Here is a 24,580-nt window from a genome sequence, read left to right on the forward strand (position 1 = left end):
TAATATTCGAAAGTGTTGTTCTGGGACATGGTAAAAACTAACAGCGCGGCAAAGACAAAGGCAAGCAATAGAAAAGAAGTGGTGACTATCCTGTGCAGCAAGACGTGCAGTAAGGTGTATAGATTAAGTCGTTTTCCGGCATAAATATCTGGTCGATAGCTGCATATAGTCAGCGCTCGTGTTGTATCGCTCGCCTTCGTCTTCGCTGCGTCGCTTTTAGTTTTATCCACGAACCGGCATACTAAATTGTCCAGTTCTTTCTCCTATTCGCTATGGGATGTCGAACACGAACAATTATTATTTCCGCAAGTCGTTAAGTTTCGGCGTGGAACCGCCCTTATTTCACGTTTCACCCACTTTTGTGCGCTATAGTTCAGTACAATATCTTTTTTATTTTCGTGTTGTGTTCGAAGGGTACCAAGGACGCATAGTCACAAACGCATTTGCAAATTTTGAGACAAGAAACAGCTCGCATCGTGTTGCCCGACGCACTTCCGATTGACATTTTCTTCTGTCGCTGAGGTGTTTAGCCATCGCTGCTTGCATATGTTTGCACAAGTGACGTTTTCCTGTCACTTCAAGGTAAACAAGCATAGACACGGAGACGACCATCAGCGTCCTTCATCGAAATCCCCGTGTGCCACACAGCGCTTGCCCGTCACTGTAATCTCGCAATTGCTGTAATGGCGCAGATTTTACCATACGTAGCTGTCCTCTGCGTAGACATGTATTCTTCGTTACGACGATAGCATCGAGCGCGCGGCGTACGGGCTGGGGACCACGACTCAATGTATACCCAAATGCCACCGCGGGCGTGTGTGTCTAGGTGCCGCTTGTGTAGAGAGGAGCGGCGTTCGATACAGACCGCGGGCTACAGGTGCAACGTGTACGAATGGACGAAGCGCTGCTGGGAAGGCGCTTTACTGGGGTAACTTTCCCGCGATGGCTACGAAGCTGACGTGGCGTGTCGGCCCAAACAGATCGATTCAAACGGCACGTGCTCAAGCTGCTTTCTTGTTTTCTTGCTTCACATTCTTGCGCCTCTTCTCGCTTTCGCATAGTGCTTTGCAAATACTGCGGGCCACCCACGGAAAGTCGCAGAACGCCGCGACCGGCTGACACTAAATATGAAGGCGGCCCGTGCTTCGCCGTCTTTTTGCCCTCTTTTTCTTTTTTTTGTCGTCACAAAGAGAGGGACGAGGCTTTCCTCTAGCAGTGTTTCGCAATCTTGCGCATCTGCCGGATCGATATCTCGATATGTCGTGTGCTATCGTGACTGCACTACTGCACGACGACAAGCAAAAAAGACAAGCAGATGTAGGCGGTAGGAATTCCTTTTTCGTGGCCAACGCGTTCGCTTTGCAACGGAAACACAATGAGAAACGCGAGGCAGCGAACGTTGCCTTTTGCAAAGAACAGAGGGAATCGCAACCCCTTTTATGTCTCGGGTGGCATGGTCAGATAGCTCTGATCACACGTTGGAAGGTTTTCATGTCTTTTATCCGTATTCTTTACCTGTGAGCAAGCCTTTAAGGACATAGAAAAAAAAAAGAAGTGGGAACGGAAGGAAGGTCCGCGAGTCTATCTAACTACAGCGAGTTTACTGTTGGACTGGGCCACATCGTGAAGACAAGTCCGCTGGTGCACAGACAGATAGCTTGTAAGACCGGTCTGTAACACTTGAATGGGTCCGCTAGTTCTGTGGAACTATTTCTTTCTTTTCGAAATCAAAATCCACGGTAGAAAATTATCTCGCGTCCTAGCCAATTACATAGAAATTGCCAACTACAGCTGAACCTCACTTACAACTGTTTTAACATCTGCTATGATTATTTTTAAATATATAGTGAGGATTGGTTATTCCTGTGCCCCCCCCCCCCTTTATTTTGTTATTCTGCATATTTCCCTGCTAATTTATACACAGTTTATACCGAACACTTTAATATTAGTTGACAGTGGACACGAATGAGCAATGAAGAGCTTGGCAGAACTGACGCGAAGATATCAGACAAGCTATATATGCGCCAAATATAGTTATCTTTGTAGTCTCAACATGGCGTTCTGTATTTAGAGCTTCTACGAAAATTCGTAGGAACAGACACAATTTTGCTCAGCCTCGACGGAACCAATAATAATAAGTTTTGTGTGATATAAACGAGTAACTTAAGATTCATTTATTCTTGGGATCAGATTTCTTGCCGTTATTTCATTCATAAAAATTCCTTAAAGAGAAAAAAATTCTTGTAAAATTTGGATGACGCTTAAGCTTCGCCTTTAAGAGGGAAACGCGATAGCGTTCGAAGATCTCTGACTATTTCTCACGCGTTCCGGCAACTGCAGCTAGCTTATGTAACCGCGATGTTTACCGGGAAACGCTGGCGGCGAACGCTATGCATTAAGGCGAGCGAGAGATCTTTCTGGTAGAAGCGCGGCCTCTTGCGTTGACGGCGGATGCGGGGAGGCGAGCGCCATCTCAATGACGTTGTTGCAAGGAACCGGGCGTGGCGCACTGCTCTATGAATGCTATAAACGCTAGAAGAGGGATTTATGTTTGAGTTTCCACGTAACAAAATTATGTTTTGTGGTATATTCAAATTAAAATCCGACGCTGTCATGTCTGTAGGTCGTGTTCAGGTCTTACTTTACGATTTTCTGACGCAGCTTACTTTGAGGAATACAATGAGTTTAGTAACGCCTCTGCGCCACGCAGTTGTGGTTCGGAACGATTTTTCGCCATACGACGTCCGATGCAAGGCGTCGACCCCGGATTTTTACGACACGGGGCCCTTAACGCTATCGCGTTAAAATGAAGCGTCATGTTTATACTTTGTAACGAAGAAGAACTGCCGGTCAGGCAGGCGCCGTCGCCAGCGTTTCAGCGTTTCAAACATAACTAACAAGAAGCTTAGGTCCCCCAGACGCATCGCCTACGTTTAAGTTCAAGTTCATTAATTTACCATATACCTGGAGTTTCACATAAGTGGTTGGGACGAGGGTAAAAAAGCTGCATTAAACTCAGCTTGACAAGCCCCACGTCCCCGGTTCACTAAGGCAGCATGGCAGTAAAAGAAAAGTACATTTCGGGGACATTACGGTCGGGGACAGTTCTTGCGGCTCGCAGGGATAAATATCCGCAACGAGTTCGACCTCCCCTCTCTCTCGTGCCCTGTAAATAAACACTTTAACAATTTCTGTAACTCGGAAATTATTCTCAGCTCTTTTTAGTGCAACTTAATGCGTAGTAATTACTGTGCATGCCTATGAAATATCCTGGTGACTTGCCAAGATGACATTTGCGAAATTAGTGCTTTTGCAAACAGTGCTTCCAAGACACCATTGTTTGCTGCTTGAAGGTTCCAGAAAACGGGCCAAAAGAAGTAAGTTTAACCACTGGTTGCAGAGCTCAACCAGCAAAACTGCGCAAATTTCGAAGGGAAACTAAAGCAAAGCAACGCGACGTGTGACGATCGCTCGAGTGTAACGTGTGACGCCGCCCGACGAGCGGACGTGGACAACACGGACAGGCAACGCACACACGCGCGTCCCGGTACACACAGTTCGGGTCGAACGGTTTCGACGTCAACCTAGATTGCGCACCGCGAGTTCGTGGAACACGGACGAAGCAGTCGATACTGAATGTTGCCGCTCGTTTAAACCTTGAGATCAAAATCTCGGGACTGACTTAGCAACGAAGCCGTGCTTCCATCATGAAGTCACTGCATAAGACGTTGACGTCGCCATAGCAGAGCTCAGCCGAGTCATCGTGTCTCGTACACGTTCGGTCTGCGGCACCCTTTCGCAACCTTTTCCCAAAGGCATGAATACAGAGCACACCAAGTCTTCCTTCACATCCGCCGACTTATTCTTTTTCATTCTGAATAATAATGGGAATCATGAACCTGTAAGGCCGTAAGTATAGTCATCAACATATACGCCAGAAGAATGTAGAGAGAGTTATCGGCTACTCGTGAAGTTGCTACTGGCTTTGTACATCTCGTCTTTATATCTATCTCTCGTGATCCGCATGTGAGGCTTTGCGATCCAGAAAATCGCTGCGTAAGGCGGATTTCTTTTTAAGAATGAATATACGTCGCTTTCTGCATGGACATAGTGACAAGTGGAATACAAGAAGTACTACTAAACTAGACGGCACGCTACGAGTAAGGTGTTGGCTCGGGCTAGTTGTGTAATGTAAACTCATAAAAAAGTCAGCACTGATGGTAGAATAGGTTAAATGCTAGAAAACAGCTCGGCAAACACGACGAGCTACGAGTTGCGACGACAATCGAAAATAATCCTGAATTTTCATCATAGTTATGCCTGGAGCACAAAAGCTTCTTTCTGAGATATCCAGTTGCCTTATCAGCCGACTCCTTGCTATGTATGCATAAGTACAATGGGCATTATCAATATTAAGAAGGAATTATTATGAGTGGTTGGAGAGGTTAAGAAAGCCAACCGCCATCGCTGCTGACGACAAGACTGGGCGGTATCCATGCTTGAAGGGCTTGTGCCCTTATTACAGGAAATCATCTCACCGCCTGAGAAGTTTCTGGCTCGAGACCATACAATAAATCATATCGCTAGAATTAGCCATGTCTTCCATTTGGGCAAATACGAGCTTAGTCTTGTGAGTCGGGAGCAAGAAAGGTCATCGCCTTGGAATAAGTGGCGTACATGCTTCCAATGAAAATGATGAACAAAACTTTCTTTAATGACAACAGCAACAAATAAATGTTTAGACATCCCACAGGTCTTCTTTGGTTTCCCATCGAACTAACAGTCGCGGAAGAACGCGGTTTTCAACTTTTTCCTTAGCTCGGCCATTGAACATGGGTCACGGCGACCTAAGAGGGCCGTGCCCTATTTAGGGTAAAGTGTTAATATGACACAGTAACAACCTTATATCTCTCCTTCCCTCGGGTCATTGCACCGCCTTCGGAATCGAGTGAGGTCGCAACGGCACGAGTTCCAGTGTTTCTTGGCCGGAGCTCAATAAATCAATCGCCATGCCATCGTCGTAGTGGTGCCGTCACCTTGCCATTGTCGTCACACACAAGATCGCGTCACGCACCATTGTTCGCATGATGATGATGACTGGCATCCACTTTGAAACGAGGCGGGGACACGTAGTCACCTAGCCCGCTTTATTTAATCAAGTTTTACTATATCTATGGATATCTAGCCTTTTTCCTATCTGATATCGATCTTAACTTTTGTATTTAAAATCCCTACCATACTGTACCATGACTTACACTTACAATAACTCCGGTTATATAAACGTATTCCCTGTTTTCCTTCCACCAATACTCTAATCGTCTCTTACTTATCGCTATTGCTGATCAGCTAATCCTACTATCTTGTAATCCTACTACCACGCAAGAGTGACGGACTGTAACTGACGATGTGTGTGCTGTGCTATGTGCTCTTTCTCTCCTCCCTATCTTTCATCCCCCCATCCCGCTCCCACGTGTAGGGTAGCAAACCGGTTGAGTTAAACTGCTTAACCTCCCTGCCTTTCCTTCTTCACTTTTTCCTTCCTTCCTTCCTTGAATCCCAATGCTTCAGGAAGGCGGACACTCCCTACGCATCTCCCTGGGTAAATATCTTGGCATTCCATTAAGCTGTGCCGAGTCGTTACCGGGCTTTCTCTTTTCCTTTTTTTTTTTCAACACGCACATGCCTCATCATGTGGCGCATATTTGTTCCTGTATGTTTTTGTGCTCAAGAGGCTAGCTTGAGCCTAAAACGCTAAGGCACTCCCCACTGCCTTATCATATAGATTTTCCCTCCTGATTTGTACGATGCCGTTTTTCTAAATCTCAATGGTCTTTTTTGTTTCCATAATTTACATCCAGTTTGCCCTATCTGTTTATCCCACTTTCTATTTGTGTCTCCTGTTTGTCTATTTAAACTTTAAATTGCTTTGTAGCTGGGTGCCAAGCTTTTTTTTACCTCTTCCTCTATCCGTGTCACGCTTTTGAGGTAGAGAAATCGCGAACGTTAGGCGGCCATTTATTTTCATATATGTTCTTTAGTCTCTCTTCAAAACTAATATTGCTCTGCGCTTCTCTGACTTCAAAGGAAGAACAAGCCCATATCGCCTTGCACGGCCTCATTTGTGGTTTTACAGTGGGCCCCCAAAGCCAGTCGGCCCGCCGTCCTCTGGTTAATCTCCAACCCCGACAAGATTTCTGAATTATAGCACGGAATTGCATTGGCGAACGTTAGCGCTGGCTTCCTAACATATTTACCTCTCATCCCCTCGTATTTATTGTAGCCCCGAAGTACTGTATGTTTCATTATTGCTGCATTCCGCTTCCCTTTGATTTTTAAATTATCTTGCTGAAAGCTTGAGGAGGTATTTCCTTCGTTTATGCTTACACCCAGGCATTTATATTGCTTGTCAATGGATATGACTTCCTGTTGAATTTAAATCACGTTATTACACATATCTTCGTTAAAGATCACAATTTATGATTTCTCTGTGGTAAACTTAAGGCCTAGATTAGTTGCCTCATTGCCACTTATATTCTCAAGTCTGTAAATATCTTGCATTGTCCGCTAGTAGCTCTATGTCGTCCGCATACATCAACCGAGGGACCTTCTGTGTATGACATGTAGCACCATCTGGTAATTGCGCAAATCTAAACTATGCTAAACAGCAGTTACTGCAAAAAGCCTTATTAGTTATTATTAGTTATTATCAGTTAGTATGTAAACATATGTAAACACCACAAACTAAGAAAGAGAAGCGATGTAGAAATTGTCCCGTAATAGGAACAACATTCCCATCCCGTTGAAGAGGAGAAACAAATAAAATAGGAAATAGAAGGGGAAGGAGATAAAGAAAGGAAAAAAAGACAGACGAACGCCACAACACATCACACAGTCACATGCAGGGCACGAGCGTTACAGACGAGAGTCTGGCCCCGCGGTTGACAAGCATTCCAGCACAGCTTTGTGAGCATCGTATCGAATTCAAGCACGACTTTCTGTAAACAATAGATCATTATGCACAGTTAGAGCAAGATTCAGTTGCTGGAATGTTCTCAGCAGCACACAGCCACAGCTGCGGAAAGCTGGACCTTCAAAGAGCAAGTGCGCAAGCGTTCCGTTGTAGTGTCCGACGCATGTCCATGTCCGTGAAAGCGATGGGCTACATTTACACGTCCGCTGCGTAACTCAAGCAATAGAGACCTGCGGTGGCGAATCAAAACACTGCCACAGACTAGTGTATAGGGTACGCTTACTTCTGGACACGTTCATCCGGCTTTAAGCGCTGTAGCTGGTGGCGTATACGCAGTCGTGCGCCGTGAAATGTGCATAAAATATAATCAGTAAAAGATGCTTTGAGCGAAATCGATTCTTACAGTGGAAATAGCATAACCTTCTTTTTTTCATTTTAGAGCGCAGCTCCTAGGCGCCCGTTCCTGGGGCGAGCGTCGGCGTCCCTCTTAACCGAGCGAAGGACCACAGCAAAGCATGAGAAAGCTAACAGGGAGCGCAGCGGGAGATGAAAGACGGCGATAGCGAAGAGAGCGCGAGGAGGAAAGCGGATAATGAGGGTCAAGCGGAACTATGAGGCGGAAATTGGAAGGGGAGGGTGTGGCGGAAGCATGAGAAGAAAATCATCATCATCATCATCATCATCATCATCATCATCATCATCACCATCCTGGTTACGCCCACTGCAGGGCAAAGGCCTCTCCCATACTTCTCCAACAACCCCGGTCATGTACTAATTGTGGCCATGTCGTCCCTGCAAACTTAATCTCATCCGCCCACCTAACTTTCTGCCGCCCCCTGCTACGCTTCCCTTCCCTTGGAATCCAGTCCGTAATTCTTAACGACCATCGGTTATCTTCCCTCCTCATTGCATGTCCTGCCCATGCCCCCATTTCTTTTTCTTGATTTCAACTAAGATGTCATCACCTCGCGTTTGTTCCTTCACCCAATCTGCTCTTTTCTTATCCCTTAACGTTACACCCATCATTCTTCTTTCCATAGCTCGTTGCGTCGTCCTCAATTTGAGTAGAACCCTTTTCGTAAGCCTCCAGGTTTCTGCCCCGTAGGTGAGTACTGGTAAGACACAGCTATCATACACTTTTGTCTTGAGGGATAATGGCAACCTGCTGTTCATGATCTGAGAATGCCTGCCAAACGCACCCCAGCGCATTCTTATTCTTCTGATTATTTCCCTCTCATGATCCGGATCCGCCGTCACTACCTGCCCTAAGTAGATGTATTCCCTTACCACTTCCAGTTCCTCGCTACCTATTGTAAATTGCTGTTCTCTTCCGAGACTGTTAAACATTACTTTAGTTTTCTGCAGATTAATTTTTAGACCCACTCTTCTGCTTTGCCTCTCCAGGTCAGTGAGCATGCATTGCAATTGGTCCCCTGAGTTACTAGGCAAGGCAATATCATCAGCGAATCGCAAGTTACTAAGGTATTCTCCATTAACTTTTATCCCCAATTCTTCCCAATCCAGGTCTCTGAATACCTCCTGTAAACACGCTGTGAATAGCATTGGAGAGATCGTATCTCCCTGCCTGACGCCTTTTTTATTGTGATTTTGTTGCTTTGCTTATGGAGGACTATGGTGGCTGTGGAGCCGCTATAGATATCTTTCAGTATTTTTACATACGGCTCGTCTACGCCCTGATTCCGTAATGCCTCCATGACTGCTGAGGTTTCGACAGAATCAAACGCTTTCTCGTAATCAATGAAAGCTATATATAAGTGTTGGTTATATTCCGCACATTTCTCTATCACCTGATTGATAGTGTGAATATGGTCTATTGTAGAGTAGCCTTTACGGAATCCTGCCTGGTCCTTTGCTTGACGGAAGTCTATGGTGTTCCTGATTCTATTTGAGATTACCTTAGTAAAGAGTTCGTAGGCAACTGACAGTAAGCTGATCGGTCTATAATTTTTCAACTCTTTGGCGTCCCCTTTCTTATGGATTAGGAATATATTAGCGTTCTTCCAAGAATCCGGTACGCTCGAGGTCATGAGGCATTGCGTATACAGAGTGACCAGTCTTTCTAGAACAGTCTGCCCACCATCCTTCAACAAATCTGCTGTTACCTGATCCTCCCCAGTTGCCTTCCCCCTTTGCATATCTCCCAAGGCTTTCTTTACTTCTTCCGGCGTTACCTGTGGGATTTCGAATTCCTCTAGACTATTTTCTCTTCCATTATCGTCGTGGGTACCACTGGTACTGTATAAATCTCTATAGATCTCCTCAGCCACTTGAACTATCTCATCCATATTAGTAATGATATTGCCGGCTTTGTTTCTTAATGCATACATCTGATTCTTGCCAATTCCTAGTTTCTTCTTCACTGCTTTTAGGCTTCCTCCGTTTATGAGAGCATGCTCAATTCCTTCCATATTATACTTCCTTATGTCAGCTGTCTTGCGCTTGTTGATTAATTGTTGATTAAGAAACCGTGGTGCCGCGCAAGACTGTCTCTGCGGCGACGATGGCTACGAGATGGCACCAGAATTACGCGCGTCGTTTATATGGAAAGAAAGCACTGCATGAGTGGAGGTCTGTCTGCAGCGGCTGCTCTGAATCGCGCCCACACGTCAACCACGGGCTGCCTCTCGCGATACCCCGATTATCGAGGCAGTCGCACCACACTTCGCCCCGTTTGCAACGTGCCACACGAGACACATTCTCTGCGCCAGCCAACATGACGCGAAATGAAAACACGTATAGAGCTGCGCTCAAGTTTCACATTAAGGAGTATCGTAATCATTGGTGAATTTTTTTGTCTACGTGTAGCGTGACTTTTGTCTTATGTACCTTTTCTTTCTGTTCACATTATTCATATCCATCTTAAGTAGCAAGCCCTGCGGATAGCTGCTCTGATACCTTGGCATTGAGTTTCACGTTCTATATTCTTGGAACTACATGTGGCAAATACTAGTAGGCGCAGCATCTAGGAGTGCTAGGGAGCTGGAGAATAAACTAGGGAGAGTCATTTTCAATTCATATACAATTTGCTTGTCGCGCTGTTAATATTTCGCAAAAATAGCGAGGCACCAGTGCGATGATATCTTTGTCTTTTCTTGTAAATGGGGCGTTAACCTAATAATGACCTTATCCAATAGAGCGTTATTACCGCGTGGCTATGTCAGTAGCATTCGCACGTTACCACGAAGTTGCATACTTACACCCCAGTGACGAGTTTTCTGTTCACGTCGTCTTCATACCACTGAGCAGCCATTATTTGCAACTGACACCGGATCGCCAGTGACTCTGGTGAGCAACTGCACATATATGGCTGTATTTATGAATGCATTTAAAAAACAAATTGTTTTCCATCGTGCTGGATATGCTATATGACTGCTTGTTGTAGAAGTGTGTTCTCAGGTACTGAACACGCATTAAATTGGCGTTGGTTGCATTAAAAGCGTTTTTGCGCTTTTTGTGGACACTTCGGCTGCGTCACATGCCACAATTAGAGTTACTGTATCGAGAAAATACGAGAACACTGTGTAATGGCTGCTGCAGGTTGCCTAATGTGTAGTGGTGTGTGCTCGCACAATTATTTTTCTTAGCGCTTCTCCGTGTGGTTTCTTAACCTAACATTGTTCTGTCGTGTGGTACACTCGGTCGTGGATCATCTACAAGGCCAAACTTGTGCGCTGCTGACTTACACTCTTTTTATCTTTTTCGTTTCCTAACCGTCTTATTGTCTGCCTCTTAAGTCCGTTAGATTACTGATGTCTCCGTAACTCAGGTAGACGTGATGACGAGTAATGCGAGTAGTATAGTGCATCACTCACGCCGTCTAGTGGCAGGTCCAGGCGCACGTTCTCGGCCTCCTGGCAGAGCCTCTGCACGGGGCAGTGCACCTTGAGGAAGACGTACTCGCCGATGTGCTCCTGGTCCATCTGCAGCCCCTCGCTGCGCATGGCGTTCTCGTAGAGCTCGCGATAGTGTCGATGCAACTCCCACTCGGCCTCCTGGTAGCTCCGACTCACATCGTCGCACTCGTAGACCAGCACGTAGTCCACCTCTCTGGCACTGCGAGCGATGAACGCAACTCCTGACGCAACTCCTCGTGCGCTCAATTTCGGATTTCTGTAGAAGCTGTTACGATATGAGTTCGTGTGACCGACAACTACACATTATGAGCTTGTAAATTTTGCAGCTACAGTTTTATACTAAAATTGGTGGAGTTTCATACCTTGTGCTGCAGTCGTTCGCCAACCAGGGAAATCATAGGTGGCAGGCATATTTTTCTGCACTATAACAAGTGTTGGCGCGATCCATTCCTGCGATTTCGGCCGCGCTAGAAGATCGAATGCATGTTCGACACGCTCCTCTAGCGCCTACTCTTAGACGAAGCCTACATGCCACGCACCTTGTCTCGCACGAAAGAAGAATGTTCTGCCATTGTAGTTAATAGGATAACTCCGGCGCTTCAGTGTCCTCAATATGAACAACAGCTGGTTCATCTGCATTATCACTTGAACACCGTTGAGAGACGTCCTGTCACAGGGAGCAAAATGCTTGGACCGTGGTCATGCCCTGATAAACAAGTGCATGGCGTGAGTGCCTTTCGCAATTTTTACAGCAAAGCTGTATATGGCTAGGTTCTGGAAAAAATTGCGTGTCTATCGAGCCGTGTAGATAAATAATTTCTCCCCATACGTGGGCCAATCCCTAAGATAGTGCAATATCGGACTGACCTGCGACGGAGGTGAAGCAGGCTTTAAGCACTCCGCCAAGTTGCAAAAATAAGTTTAATATCTTAGGTCCAAGTACAACCCATATCAGATATTGAGCTCATAAGAACAGATACTACACTCTGACCCGCGTCGACCATATCTACGTTCGCATCGCCCTCTCTTTGGCGGAATTCCAAGCGCTTGCGTATCTCCTTTTTCATTCATTCATTCATTCATTCATTTAATTTATTTATTTCTCATTGTTACACCAATTGTACAAAAAACTATTGGGCCTGTAGCCAAAGGCACGTGTCGACCCACAGTCAATATGCTTATATCAGCAGCTACAAAATTTAGTACACATCTACTTCCTAGTGATAAAATTTAAAACCCTTCAACGATCACAAACAGATGAAACTAACAAAAAATACAGTGTATTATAAAAAATGAATGAAATAATTTTAGATTGGTACAGCTTTTTGGAAGCGATTACAAAATTTTGTGCCATTCTTACTTCATGAGGAATTGAATTCGAAATTTCGGCACCATGAAACTCAATTAGTTGTTGATCATACGTGCTATAGGAGAGAAATGTAAGTTAAAATTTATATTTGTTCTATTCCTTGTATCACGATTAGGTATAGTGAACAAGTCTGGCAGCAATGATAAACCGCTTATAATGCGGTTTATCAGAATCGCAACTTTCAGTTCGGATGCCAGAGAACATGGTAGTATGCCGAGACGGCGGAATAGCATGGTGTTATTATCATGTGGGCCTGTGTACGTTACAATACGCAAGGCCATTTTTTGCAACCGAATAAACAGATCTATCTAGGCTTTATTTGTACCAGCCCATGATTAAAAGCAGTATATTATGTGGCAATGGAAGAGAGAAAAGTAGATAATCGTAAGTATGCTAAGATTACTCTACATGCTCTACATTTAATTAGTACATAGCAAACAGAGGCTAATTTCGAGTATATACTGGATACATGTAGTCTCTAGTTTAGGTTGCGATCTAATAACACTTCTAAATATTTTATGGTGTCTAATTGTTAAATAGTACCACCTAGCTTCAACATAAATTTGCATACCTGTTGTGCCACGTTGCGAATATCGGGAGTGTAATACCACGTATTTCGCTTCATGTTAATTTATTCCACGTAAACCAAGTTGATATGTTATATATACTGTTCTGCAATTCCTTAAAGGATTTACCTTAAAAGATTAGCGCGGAATCGTCAGCGTAAATAACAGCTTTTGATAATATTAGTGCTGATGGAAGGTCATTAATATATAGCGAGAAGAGTATGGGCCCCAAAACTGATCTTTTTGGAAAACTTGTAACAATAGTGTTTTATTGAGAGGAAAAGGGGCCATGACTTACATGTTGCTTACATCCGCTTAAGTAGATAGAAAAGAGGTTCATAGTATAGTTGGGTTAAAGCCGCAGACCTGTAATTTTTTTAGAAGTATGGACTGAATGACTGGGTCGAAGGTTTTCTTTAAATCCTTCCGCTCACCCGTGGTGGCGGCCCCGAGAGCGTGATACCCGCCAGGACCGGGAGGTGCTAGGAAACGCGAACCGTCCATGAGGCCCCGATCCCGCAAACTAGGAACGTTTCACCGGTGGAACAGCCAGGTTTCAGAGGGAGTTTGTGGGGAACCATTTTTGTGTGGCCTGTGTTGTGGTGACCCCTTGTGGCTTTCGAGTGACCTTACAACCATTACTGCACTGCGGGTCGTCGACCAACGCACTATAGCCTTGGCTACGGTGAAACAGTGCGAGCCCTAGGAGTGCGGCAAGGTGCGTTTTTGTTCTACGTGCCGGGATTCGTTAGTAAAAGGTGTCGTGCCGCGTTTTGCAACAATACACGGGTATGCATACTGCCGGGTGCCTCGTCATCTTCCGAGGTTCAACATCGTAGAGGAGCGACTAGTCGCGCCTCGCTTTCCATTTATGTGCATACGGCGTTTGACGCACGGCATTGGACAGTTCGCCATGAAGGGACCCACATACTCAGCCAAGTTGAAGCCGCCATGCAGAGCGCCATCGATGCGACCGAGCGCTTCCTCCGCCCCACTGGGCTCATATGTTCTCCATCGAAATCTGAGCTACTTCTCTACAAGAAAAGACCCAGAGGTGGCGGCCATCGTGATTGGAAACCGGCGTCCGAAAGCGAAATACGGCTTTTCACTGGTGATGGGTCTCCGGTGCCCAGAGTGGACTCGCTCCGAGTATTGGGGATGTATATCGAGTATAACGGTGCCAATGTAACCGCACTCATAAAGATCACCGCCAAGACGGACAGTGCTCTCGGCCTCATTCGGAGGATCGCCAACAGGCACCGGGGAATCAAGGAAGACAATCTCATTCGCATTATACACGCTTTTGTTCTCTGCCACCTTTCATATTCGGCGGCCATGCATAATTTTCATTTTGCAGAGGGGAACAAGCTCAATTCACTCATCAGAAAGGCCTTTAAGCTTGCCCTCGCCTTACTTGCAAGCACCCACACCGAAAACCTGTTGAAGCTCGGAGTCCACAACACGCTCGAAGAAATTATCGAGGCACAAGAGCACTCACAGCTGCTCAGGGTATCCGGCACCCCGACGGGCCGCAAAATACTCGACGAGATGGGCCTCAATCCTTTCGACCCGTGCCCCGACGCCGTGCGGATTCCAAGCGACATCAGGTCTCAACTGCACATCGCGCCCCTTCTCCGCAATATGCACCCCGCAAACAACGTCGGCAGACATGGGGCCAAGGGTACAGCTCTACTCGAGCATGTCCGCAATAACCACATTGAGGCAAGCTTCGTGGATGCCACGGCATATGTCCAACAAGAGGCATTCGACGTCTCCAGCGTCGACTCCAATTCAAGGCTCACTTGCTGTGCTACGGTACGCACTTCGAGGCCCGTGGTAGCCGAACAGGTTACAGTCGCGCTGGCTGTGCTCGATGGTCGCAGAGAGACAATATATAGGGATTCCAAGGCAGCCATTAAGGCCTACCAAACCGGTATGGTCTCCGCCCAGGCCCTACGCATTCTCCGAAGCGCCAAAAGTATCTCTCCGCATGCTCTCATTGGGTTTCCCGCTCACTTGGGGTCGATTGAGGGTTTTCCCTCAAACCCTAACGAGGGCGCGCACGAGGCCGCGCGAGGACTCACTGACCGCGGCGCCTCAGCAGTCCCCCTGCCCCTCGAGGAACCCTTGCTCACGTTTAGTGAAATCACCACACACTACTATCTGTCAAGACGGGTATTCCCCCTCCCGCACCCCGCCTTATGCAGGGCGCAGGCGGTTACTCTTCGACGTTTACAAGCCCGTGCGTACCCTAACCTTGCGGTTCTTCATGCCATATACCCCGAAAGATATCCCAGTGCGGACTGCCCTGCCCGTGGACGAATGGCAACATTGGACCAAATTTGTGGGAGTGTGAAGCCCATCGGCTCCTCCTTCAGCGAGGATAGGTGGGCTGCGCTCTTGGGCAGCCCCGAACTCAACGACCAAACCCTGGCCGTCCAGAGTGCCCGCGATCGGACCGTCAAGCTCGGTTTGGCGGTCCCTATAGCTGGGACTAGCGGGGTGGCGCGGGGTCTCCCCTGCGTCTTCTTTGGACCGAAATAAAGTTACTTCACTCACTCACCTTCGCTGGTCATCTACCTGCACAGGGTGTAATGGAACTGAATTTTTTTGTGGACTCTAGTTTTTTGAACTACCTTTAAATGACATTACTGTTTGGTCTTCTACATCCAGCCTATCCTGTACAAAAAAAACGCACCGATTTTTAGGGATCCTTGTTGACCGCGACCTCTCCTGAGCCCCCATGTATCCTACCTAAGAAAAAGACACTTATCGATCAGTCACCTTTCCAAAGCCATCGCTGGAAAAGCATGGGTACCCTCGGTGTGCTCTATGTTTCAACTGTACAAGCGCTCTTCGTGGGTTCCTTGCGTTAGAGGGCTCCGGTGCTGTCTAGCAACCGGAGAACAAATCTTAGAGTGCTTGAGAGCAGGCAAGCTCAAACACTTAGAACCGGTCTTGGTCTACCGCGATGCGCTTCAACAGCTGCAATTGCCATCGCTAGGGAACATCCCATCAGTACGTATGTCGCCATAGACATCCTTAGAAATAATCTTCGACGCCTTTTCCGATTACAGTCTCAACGCCTTGCTTCTTTCTCGGAAAGTACACCATATACAACTTTTTGGGGAATTTTAGCCTCGTACCAATCCTACCTTCCATCCGATTTCGCACCTGCAGCAAGATCACCTTGTCCTTTAGGGTGCCTCCGGCAGCAACGAGTGCGGCGTTCCATTCCAGGAGTTGCAAAGAAGTCCGATTTGCCAACTTGTGCCCTGAATCAAGCCACTTTACGTCTACTGCATGATCCCTATTCCAATTGAATTCACGTTAATAACCATTTCCTCTCTAATCAGCTCCACTGGTGCAGTAGTTATTCCGTCCACATCATTCTGCAGGAAGTTCAAGATCAGCCACGTCACAACATCGACAGGGTCTGAACTTGTCGCCCTCCGTAGCGCAGCTGCGTCACGGCCCACGTAAACTATTGGTAGCAGAGATACGATTACGCTATCATCAATCGGTGGGCAGAGGCCACGACATTGTATTTCAATGTCTACCAGGGAACTGCAACATCACTGGCAATGATTGTGCCAACAAAGCTGCTCATGAGGCACATGGAGAATGTGAAATAACCTCGACACCATTGTCGAGAACGGGTGCAGCGTAGCACCTCAGTGGTCTTTCCTGTATTATAACTCTAAGAAAATGGAACACACTGGAGATTACCTATTTGCGCCTATATGCCATGGACCTACATATGAAATTACAACTCTTACCGGGTTTTAATCGACGGGAAGAAACATTACTGTGCCGCCTCTGAATAGGAGTTTCTGTTACAAATGCGTACTCATACCTAATTGGAATGGTGAACAGTGCCAATTGCAGCACATGTGGTGTTCAGCGAACCACCAAACATCTCTTATGTGACTGCCCCTCATACGCAGATGAGAGGAGCTCCTATCGATATATATATATATATATATATATATATATATATATCACCTGTCGGATCATATGAGAATGAGAATCTGCAAGACATCATAGCAGAGACAGTTCAGTTTTTCATAGCCTGAGTCCTCTCGCGCCACCAAGAATCTGGCGTCTCTCGGTGGTGTAATCTGCCTTCGTGTTCTTGTCGGATACTTCGCTATCATTAATACTGCTGCGCTTTTCCGGCGAAACTGCAGCCTTTCTTTCTTTCTTTCTTTCTTTCTTTCTTTCTTTCTTTCTTTCTTTCTTTCTTTCTTTCTTTCTTTCTTTCTTTCTTTCTTTCTTTCTTTAAGTTAGAGTATAAGCGCTGCTGCGCTTGGGGGCTGCTGTTGATTCTGATTTCCTGTGAATCCGGCTTGGCCTCATCTCAGTTACTGAGTAAATTATACAGTGTGCTCCAACTATCATGCACCAAGACTTAAAAAAAGAGCAGTAGCGTTACCGCAGCCACCAGTAATTTTTTGTTACTAAGATTTATTTCGGTAATTACAATTATTTATTTAACTCGACAAGTACTGTCCTAATTATCAAAGTGCACAATGGGACTTTTGTAGGCACCCCCAAATGACATCTAACTGCGGTGTTTCCAGCGACGTGCTAATTGCGTATGATACTTTCCGGCTGGCAAAGAAACCTCACGAAATATAAAGATACCACGTCACTGGGCTCCCACCCACATCATAAAGCAGCGCTTTAAAATAAGCGGATTGAAAGCAACTGCTTTGCCTGCCGCAAACCCGAAGAGACAGCGCATCACCTTGATAATGGCACGAAAGGAGCATCCACAGCAGGTTTTGCAGCTATTCATTGCTATCGTTTCTACGGCACACTTAATATCTGTCTCTCAAGGCCGACTGATCACATTGATAACAAAAGCCCCTTGATAACGCGTGCGAGGGGCCGCTCTGACCATGCACGAAACGCGAAAAACAATGGAATAGGCTTGGAATGCTTTAAAATCTCTGCTTTGCTCGCACCGCATCGAAACACTGCACGCACAGCTACATTGTGCGCCAGAAACTTGCTTCGGACTGAAGCCAATTTAAAATGACATTTTTAAAATTACAGGTTTTTACGTGCCAAAACCACTTTCTGATAATGAGGCACGCCGTAGGGGAGGACTCCGGAAATTACGACCACGTGGAGTTCTTTAACGTGCACCTAAAATCTAAGTACACGGGTGTTTTCGCCCCCATCGAAATGCGGCCGCCGTGTTCGGGATCTGATCCCGCGACCTCGTGCTCAGCAGCCCAACACCATAGCCACTGAGCAACCACGGCGGGTTTCAGTGTACCCTTATTATATATCAAATCGTAAGCCCAGTTGAACACCAGCTATTGTTTAGAGGACGTGTTCGAATAGGCCTCCTTCTGCAGCTAAGCAGTACTGAGTATGCTTTATCGCATCTTCAGTGACTTTCTTGATGACTGACGCTGGAATTCTACGGCAGGCATCCGTTATCCTTGCCTTGAGCTAATCTGACGTTCGTTTGGTCATGTAGGCGCGATCTTTCACATAACGCCAAAGAAAGAAATCGAGTGGAGGGAGGTCAGGTGACCTAGCCGGCCAATTTACAGGCCCGTGTCTTCTATAATCTATTGCGCATGAAAAGCCGCATCCAGTCACTTTCGTGCTCGGCTGCTGCTGTGTGTGGGTGCCCCATCTTGCTGATGCCACAGAAATGGACGACTTCACATCGGACTTCGCTGAGAAACTCATCCACCATGCACTCCTTCAAGGATACCATCCATGTAACGTTGTCCACTCAGTGTGGGATCGAAGACGAGGGGACCGATTATGGCACCGGCCTAAATTCCGCACCACACATTGAACGACCACTGGTACTGGTGCCAATTGCGCTTTATCCAGTATGGATTGGAGTCACTCCAATAGTATGCATTATACCCGCTGTGGCTCAGTGGCTATGGTGTTGGGCTGCTGAGCACGAGGTCGTGGGATCGAATCCCGGCCACGGCGGCCGCATTTCGATGGGTGCGAAATGCGAAAACGCCCCTGTAGTTAGATTTAGGTGCACGTTAAAGAATCCCAGGTGGTCGTTCCGGAATCCTCCACTACTGCGTGCCTCATAATCAGAAAGTGGTTTTGGCACCTAAAACCGCATAATTTAATTTAATAGTATGCATTATGCAAATTTATCTGGGCATGTCTGCGAAAGTTGGCTTAATCTGTGTACACGATGTTGCTCAAAAAGTCCAGTGACGCATCGGCTTTTGTGAGGACCCAATTCGAGAAATCTAGGGGATTCTATTTCTTCCAAGCAGTGGTGCTGTTTAAGATGGTACGCTGAAAGGCCGTCATTTAGAATCCCCCAAATTGATGACTTGGGAATTGGTACTTGGGCGGCCACGTCCCGCACGCTAGCATGAGGGTTTGAGGCCATGAAGGGTAGAACATCCGTGGTCGGCTATCACTGCTTTTTGAAGCTGCGGGTTTGTCTGAGGTTTTCATAATTTCTTATGATATTCGACGCGTTAGGTCAGTCACACTTCTATGACTGATATATACTTGCGGCCTTCCTCTTGTTACCATTTGCAAGGGTCATGCTTTTAAAGCGAAAGCCTTACTGGCCGCGAACTTGCAATTTCGCTGTGGCGGTGCTCCGAGGAGACACATGACGTCACAACGCGCGCCTCGTCGCGGATATTTCTCTCTCTCTCACTCCCTATTCACCACTGCGCATGCGCCACTAGTAGCATCGAGCCACAGGTGTTCCGCCGCTGCGCAACGCCGCGCCTTACCGCTACTGCCGTTTGGTATGACGTCACACCGCGTTCCTCGTCATTGCGCTCGCCTCCGCTCGCTCGCCAGCTGCGTCGCATGCCTGATAACATGTCGGAGCATTGAAAATGAGAGCTCGTGTGCGCCGCAACCAGAATTAAGACGGCAGTATGGACGGCGACAATTCTGATAAGCAGGAGGAGGCCTGGAGCACTGCTTTGCACTTCATTGCAGCACAGGGGTTTGCTACCCCCAGTAGCGAACGGTTTGGTTGAAGAGGAAACGAATCGCCCAAGAAACAGACGAACAGCGCACCGAACGACTGGCTAAACGCCGCAACATAGCTAGACAACCAAACTAACCTGTACTGCAATCAAGATTAACCAAGGCTAACCATGCTATCCCATAGCTTTCGCTACGTATATCCTGGCATAGCCGAGCTAAGCCACTGCCAATTTTTTCCTTCTGCTCATTAAAGACAGACATGGCGACTGGGACGAAACAAAACGCAACCCTAAACATTTGCACTGACGTTGTCAATTCGCTTTTGTGGTGATTCGTGGCAAAAAAAAAAAAAAAAACTGCGCACTTTACGCCAAGGCAACAGCTATCACAGCTCCTTTCCAACTAACACCAAACGTGACGTGTTACTTCGGCCCGGGCGCGGCAGATAAGGCACTAGCTCGATCACGATGTTTTCCTTTATTTCCTTGATTGCGTCCTTGCTAATTCAGAGGGAGCATGCTCGAGGGAGCTGCTTTATGATGCGGGTGGGAGCGCAGTCACGTGGTGTTCTCCATATTTCGCAGTGTTTACTTATCACTCGTAAAGGATTAGTACGAAATTAGGACGTCGCTGAATATACCTCAGTTAGATGTCCCTTAGCTGTGCCTACAAATGCCTCATTGACACTTTGATAATTAGGATAGTACGTCTCTAGTTAGATAATTAATTACAATGGCCTAATTAAATGTCAGTACCAAAAGGCAGCTACTCCACTGTACTGGAAACAATGTGCACTAGGCTTTCTTCGAGTAACGCATTGTTTTTTTTTTAATCTTGATGAATGATAGTTCATTGGGCACCCTTTATATGTTTATGACCTCTGCATGCAAGTGACGATGTTTCCATCCCTAATAAATGTTATAAATTATTAGGTATTTTTGATGAGTCGTTAGCATTGTTTATTGGAAAGAGAAGTGATACTGAGACACAGATCAATATTCCCGCGCATTTAGCGCGCCATTTAATAAAGGCTCTGCCGAAGGGGGTCACTGATGTCTATAGTCTTTTTTCAGGGCCAAAAAAAAGCACACAAAGCAACTTGAAGCGAGGTGAACATACACCAACATGTTCATTCTCTAGGCATAAGCTGTGCGTACCTCTAGAAGTAATTGTTAATTGGCTACCTCCTTCTCTTTCAAACATATAATGAATTTTTCCCTGTGGATGTATTTAAATATATTGTGTATGTGCAGAGTGTTTACAGCGTAAATTTAAAACAATGTTGAATGGAGAAAATACAGATGGGGCAGCCACCGCTGGTGCTTTTAATAAGCTTGTCCTCCTATTGTAAGGATTTGAAGAAATAAAGCGAAATTATGAATCAAAAGCCATGAACGTCGGCGCCAGAAACGATGTTGTAAGCTATTAGCCAGAATAATATTTTAAGTGAAAAGGTAGAGGCGAGTCAAAAGAAACCTCAAATGGTGTGGTTGAAAAAGCTATAGTAATGACACCTTATGTGTGTGAGGGGGAGGGGGTAGCTCTGCCGCCCCCCCCCCCCGTAGTCGGCGCCTATGGTAATTGGTCTGATATGTTGAGCCTTATGCAAAAACAAAAGCGCGAGTTCAGGTCATGGCAACGAGGGCCTGATGACACTATGATCGTTTTCCTATTCTAAATAATGGCGCCCTCTTTAATGGCTTGAGCGGTGCCTTGTCTGTAACGCTGCCAGGATAGCCAAAGGGGCTAAAAGCAGTTATGTGACATAGTTACTAGCGCGAACAAGATTAACGATAAAATGGGTGGGACAGGACGGAGCGCTAGCTTTCTGGGGTAAAAACAGCGCGAAGGATAGGACTAACGCAAAGACAACGTAGGCAGCGCTGACTGACAATCAGTCTTTATTGTATTTTCAGTTGCGTAGAAAGTCACGTTGCGTTGGAATTCAGAAAGTTGGGTTGGAATTCGCGCAGAAAGTTACAAATATGTATATGTGACATACCACTGTTGTCTGCAGTTTATCATACATTTCATAAGTCACGCATTTTGCTGCGATGTAGGAATTGAATATATTGCAAATGAAAATGTATTAAAGAGTGGTCGTCAGTCAGCGCTGTGTACGTCGTCTCTGGTTTCGTCCAGTCCTTCCCGCTGTTTTTACCCCCTTCGTCATGAACCAACCAGCCAGTCCAATTCAGCCCACTCCTCAGGACAGGCAATTCGGTGGTGCGGGGAGTATTGCAATACAATGAATGAAAAAGTAGGCATTGTAACGTACAAGTCTACTTGTACGTTACAATGCTGGTGATTGTGATGTAGCGCGGCACGGACCTATCCCAAACGCACTGCGAGTACGTTATGTGTATAGTGCCTTGCACAATGTCTCAGTCACCAATTATTATTGTCTCAGCTGCTTGTTTTGCATCACGTCGTTCCCGCTTCCTTGCATGACTCTATCCATACCGCCAGTTGTGGTCTTGGACAGGTGATTTAACTCTACACGTACTAAGTGGAAGGGCACCCTAAGCACCGGCGCAACCAAGTTCCAGACATAAGCAACAGGTTCATCCCAGTGGAACACCAATGTTCTCGCAATCGGCCTCACACATATATATATACCGGAAGTTGTTTTCGGAAGAGCTCACTTCGGTACGAAGTCATTGTGTTTGCTGTGTACACGTAAAGATGAAGGCGCGTAGACCTGATTTTGTTATGTGGTATGCGGTATACAGCTCATGACAGCGAGGGAGCGACGTAGACAACACAGTAACAGAAATCGCCATCAGCAGCAGTAGCAGCAGCAGCATTCTCTATCACCGCGCCTCAGACATACCAGCCTGCTCGACTGCTGCTTCCCGCCTGTGCAACAAGTTGGCTGCCCATTTAGCAAAGGGGTACGCACGATGTCACAACTAAGCGGAGCACGTCGCCGCCAAATCAACGCGCTGTTTGCTATGGGCGAGGCGCTCTTACAGCGGAAACACGGACGGGCTTCGCTGCTCCCGGATAGTATCCCGATCAGGGCGCATGGCGTCACACCGCTTTCACGGTTGCGTGCCTCGACGCGCACTGAAGAGCTTTCAGACGCTCATCGACCCACGAGCGTGATGCAGCCACGCAAGGCGTCACGCAAATGTCACCTGTGGTTGAGAGCCACTTCTGCGTCGCGTAGCACGCTGGCCAGCGAGTTCTTGCGCTTGGCTGCCGCGGCGGCGGCAGAGGCCGCAGGCAGCGTGACCTTGGAGCGCGCCTCCAGTGCCCACTGTGAGGTCTCTTCCCAGCACGTGGTGCCGCCGACAGGCATCGGGGCTGCAACGGCTCGGGCTTCCGCCGGCACCCGGCACCGCCGCCAGCTCTGAGCAGCGGCCGCGTATGGGGCCCCGCATCGATCTGACGACTGGCCGCTGGGCAGCCTGTCGGCCGAAAGCGCCAGACCACTTGACGACGCCGCCAGGCGGACCCGCGTCGCCGCTGGGGTTGAAACACGGCGCGTACTTCTTCACCGACACCGAGAGAGAACCACCCATTGTCAACGTGCGATGGTCAGCTAACGTGGGCGCTGCGGTGAAGTTATCATAAAGGATGAAAGATCTGCTGACCCCACTCCTTTGTGGTCCGCTCCTTCGCGTATCGAGAATGATGGCAGCACCCTATCAAGCCGCTGCTCACTTGGTCTTCATCGCGACATTTAAAACTTGGGAGCGGCGCCATATGAAACTCTCATTTCAGAAGTTCTTTAGCTGTGCTGCCTTACGAATGGCGTCAAAGTCAATGTACGAACGGCAAAGAAGTCGTGATAAATTGTTTACGCTGATTTACGTGCAAGCGACTGTACGGTTGCTGACTGGCTTAATCTCAGATGTCATCGCGTAACGCCAGCTGCTGTGACATGCGCAATGTGGCTGGACAGAAGCGCGTGCGAGCAGTTGGTTCCAATTTTCATATTTTATGGCTAAAGCCTTAAGTAGCTCGTTACAATGGCTCTTACCCGAAAAAAGCGGCATCTTGTCCAGGGACACAAAATAAGTTGACGAGTGGTACAAAAAATATCATCGGCAATGGCTCATGCCCTAAAAAACAAGATTGGCAGCACGTTACACTCCTGTAACAGGTGAAGGTGAAAGCCTGCTGCACGCGTGGTAATGCATTAAGTTATCCGATCGTAGGGGTCAAACTGCTTGCATGGCAAAACGAGCTGCGCAGTGGGAAGTAAACGTGTTGCGTTGTAGGTCGATCTCCTCAGCGACACATGCGAGCACTATCTAAAGGTTCTTCTGTTCTTTCTTTCGTTTTCTTCCTTCCTGTTTCATTCTATGATTCTTTTTTCTCTTTATTCTCTTTCTTTCTTCTTTCGTTCGTTGTTTGTTTCGTTCCTGCTTTTGTTCTTTCTTTGTTTCGTTACTTCTTTCATATTCAGCCATTCTATCTTTGCTTCCTTACGGAGATATGCGCCATTCCAGATTTTTCTTTTCGGAGGGAGGGGGGAGGAGGGGTATCGGTCATTGCTGATGATAATATTTTTTGTAGTGTCATTGGACCAAACACCGCTTTTTGGGGGGTTATGAGCCATTGCAAGGAGCCGCTTAGGGGTCTCGCCTTCAATAAATTATCAGTTGGAAGTCGATTTGCACGAGCTCAAATATGAGAACTGCTTGTTAACAGCGCAGTTGGACAAAGTCGTAAGGCACCAGGATGACCTTGAATATAGGCCACGCAGAAACAACTTGGTCATTTCGGGCTTAAGGGACACATCGAGTGAGTGAGTGAGTGAGTGAGTGAGTGAGTGAGTGAGTGAGTGAGTGAGTGAGTGAGTGAGTGAGTGAGTGAGTGAGTGAGTGAGTGA

The 24,580-nt window shown here is 46.9% G+C and overlaps 1 protein-coding gene and 1 pseudogene across 1 annotated transcript in view; both read right to left on the bottom strand.

Annotated features, from left to right (window-relative positions):
* Window positions 1–23,264, bottom strand: part of LOC142578166 (anoctamin-7-like) — a 94,247-nt gene extending 70,983 nt beyond the window's left edge. The window contains exons 1-4 of the mRNA XM_075687566.1: window positions 22,878–23,264; window positions 15,344–15,360; window positions 11,385–11,512; window positions 10,804–11,141 (exon numbers count right to left, since the gene is read on the bottom strand). Of these exons, the coding sequence (XP_075543681.1) occupies window positions 10,804–11,141; window positions 11,385–11,512; window positions 15,344–15,360; window positions 22,878–23,264 (870 nt within the window). The remainder of the gene's footprint in view (window positions 1–10,803; window positions 11,142–11,384; window positions 11,513–15,343; window positions 15,361–22,877) is intronic.
* Window positions 11,670–11,851, bottom strand: LOC142580583 (U2 spliceosomal RNA; annotated as a pseudogene).
* Window positions 23,265–24,580: the final 1,316 nt, after the last annotated feature.

The sequence above is a fragment of the Dermacentor variabilis genome, chromosome 4 (assembly GCF_050947875.1).
Source record: "Dermacentor variabilis isolate Ectoservices chromosome 4, ASM5094787v1, whole genome shotgun sequence".
Classification (NCBI taxonomy): domain Eukaryota; kingdom Metazoa; phylum Arthropoda; class Arachnida; order Ixodida; family Ixodidae; genus Dermacentor; species Dermacentor variabilis.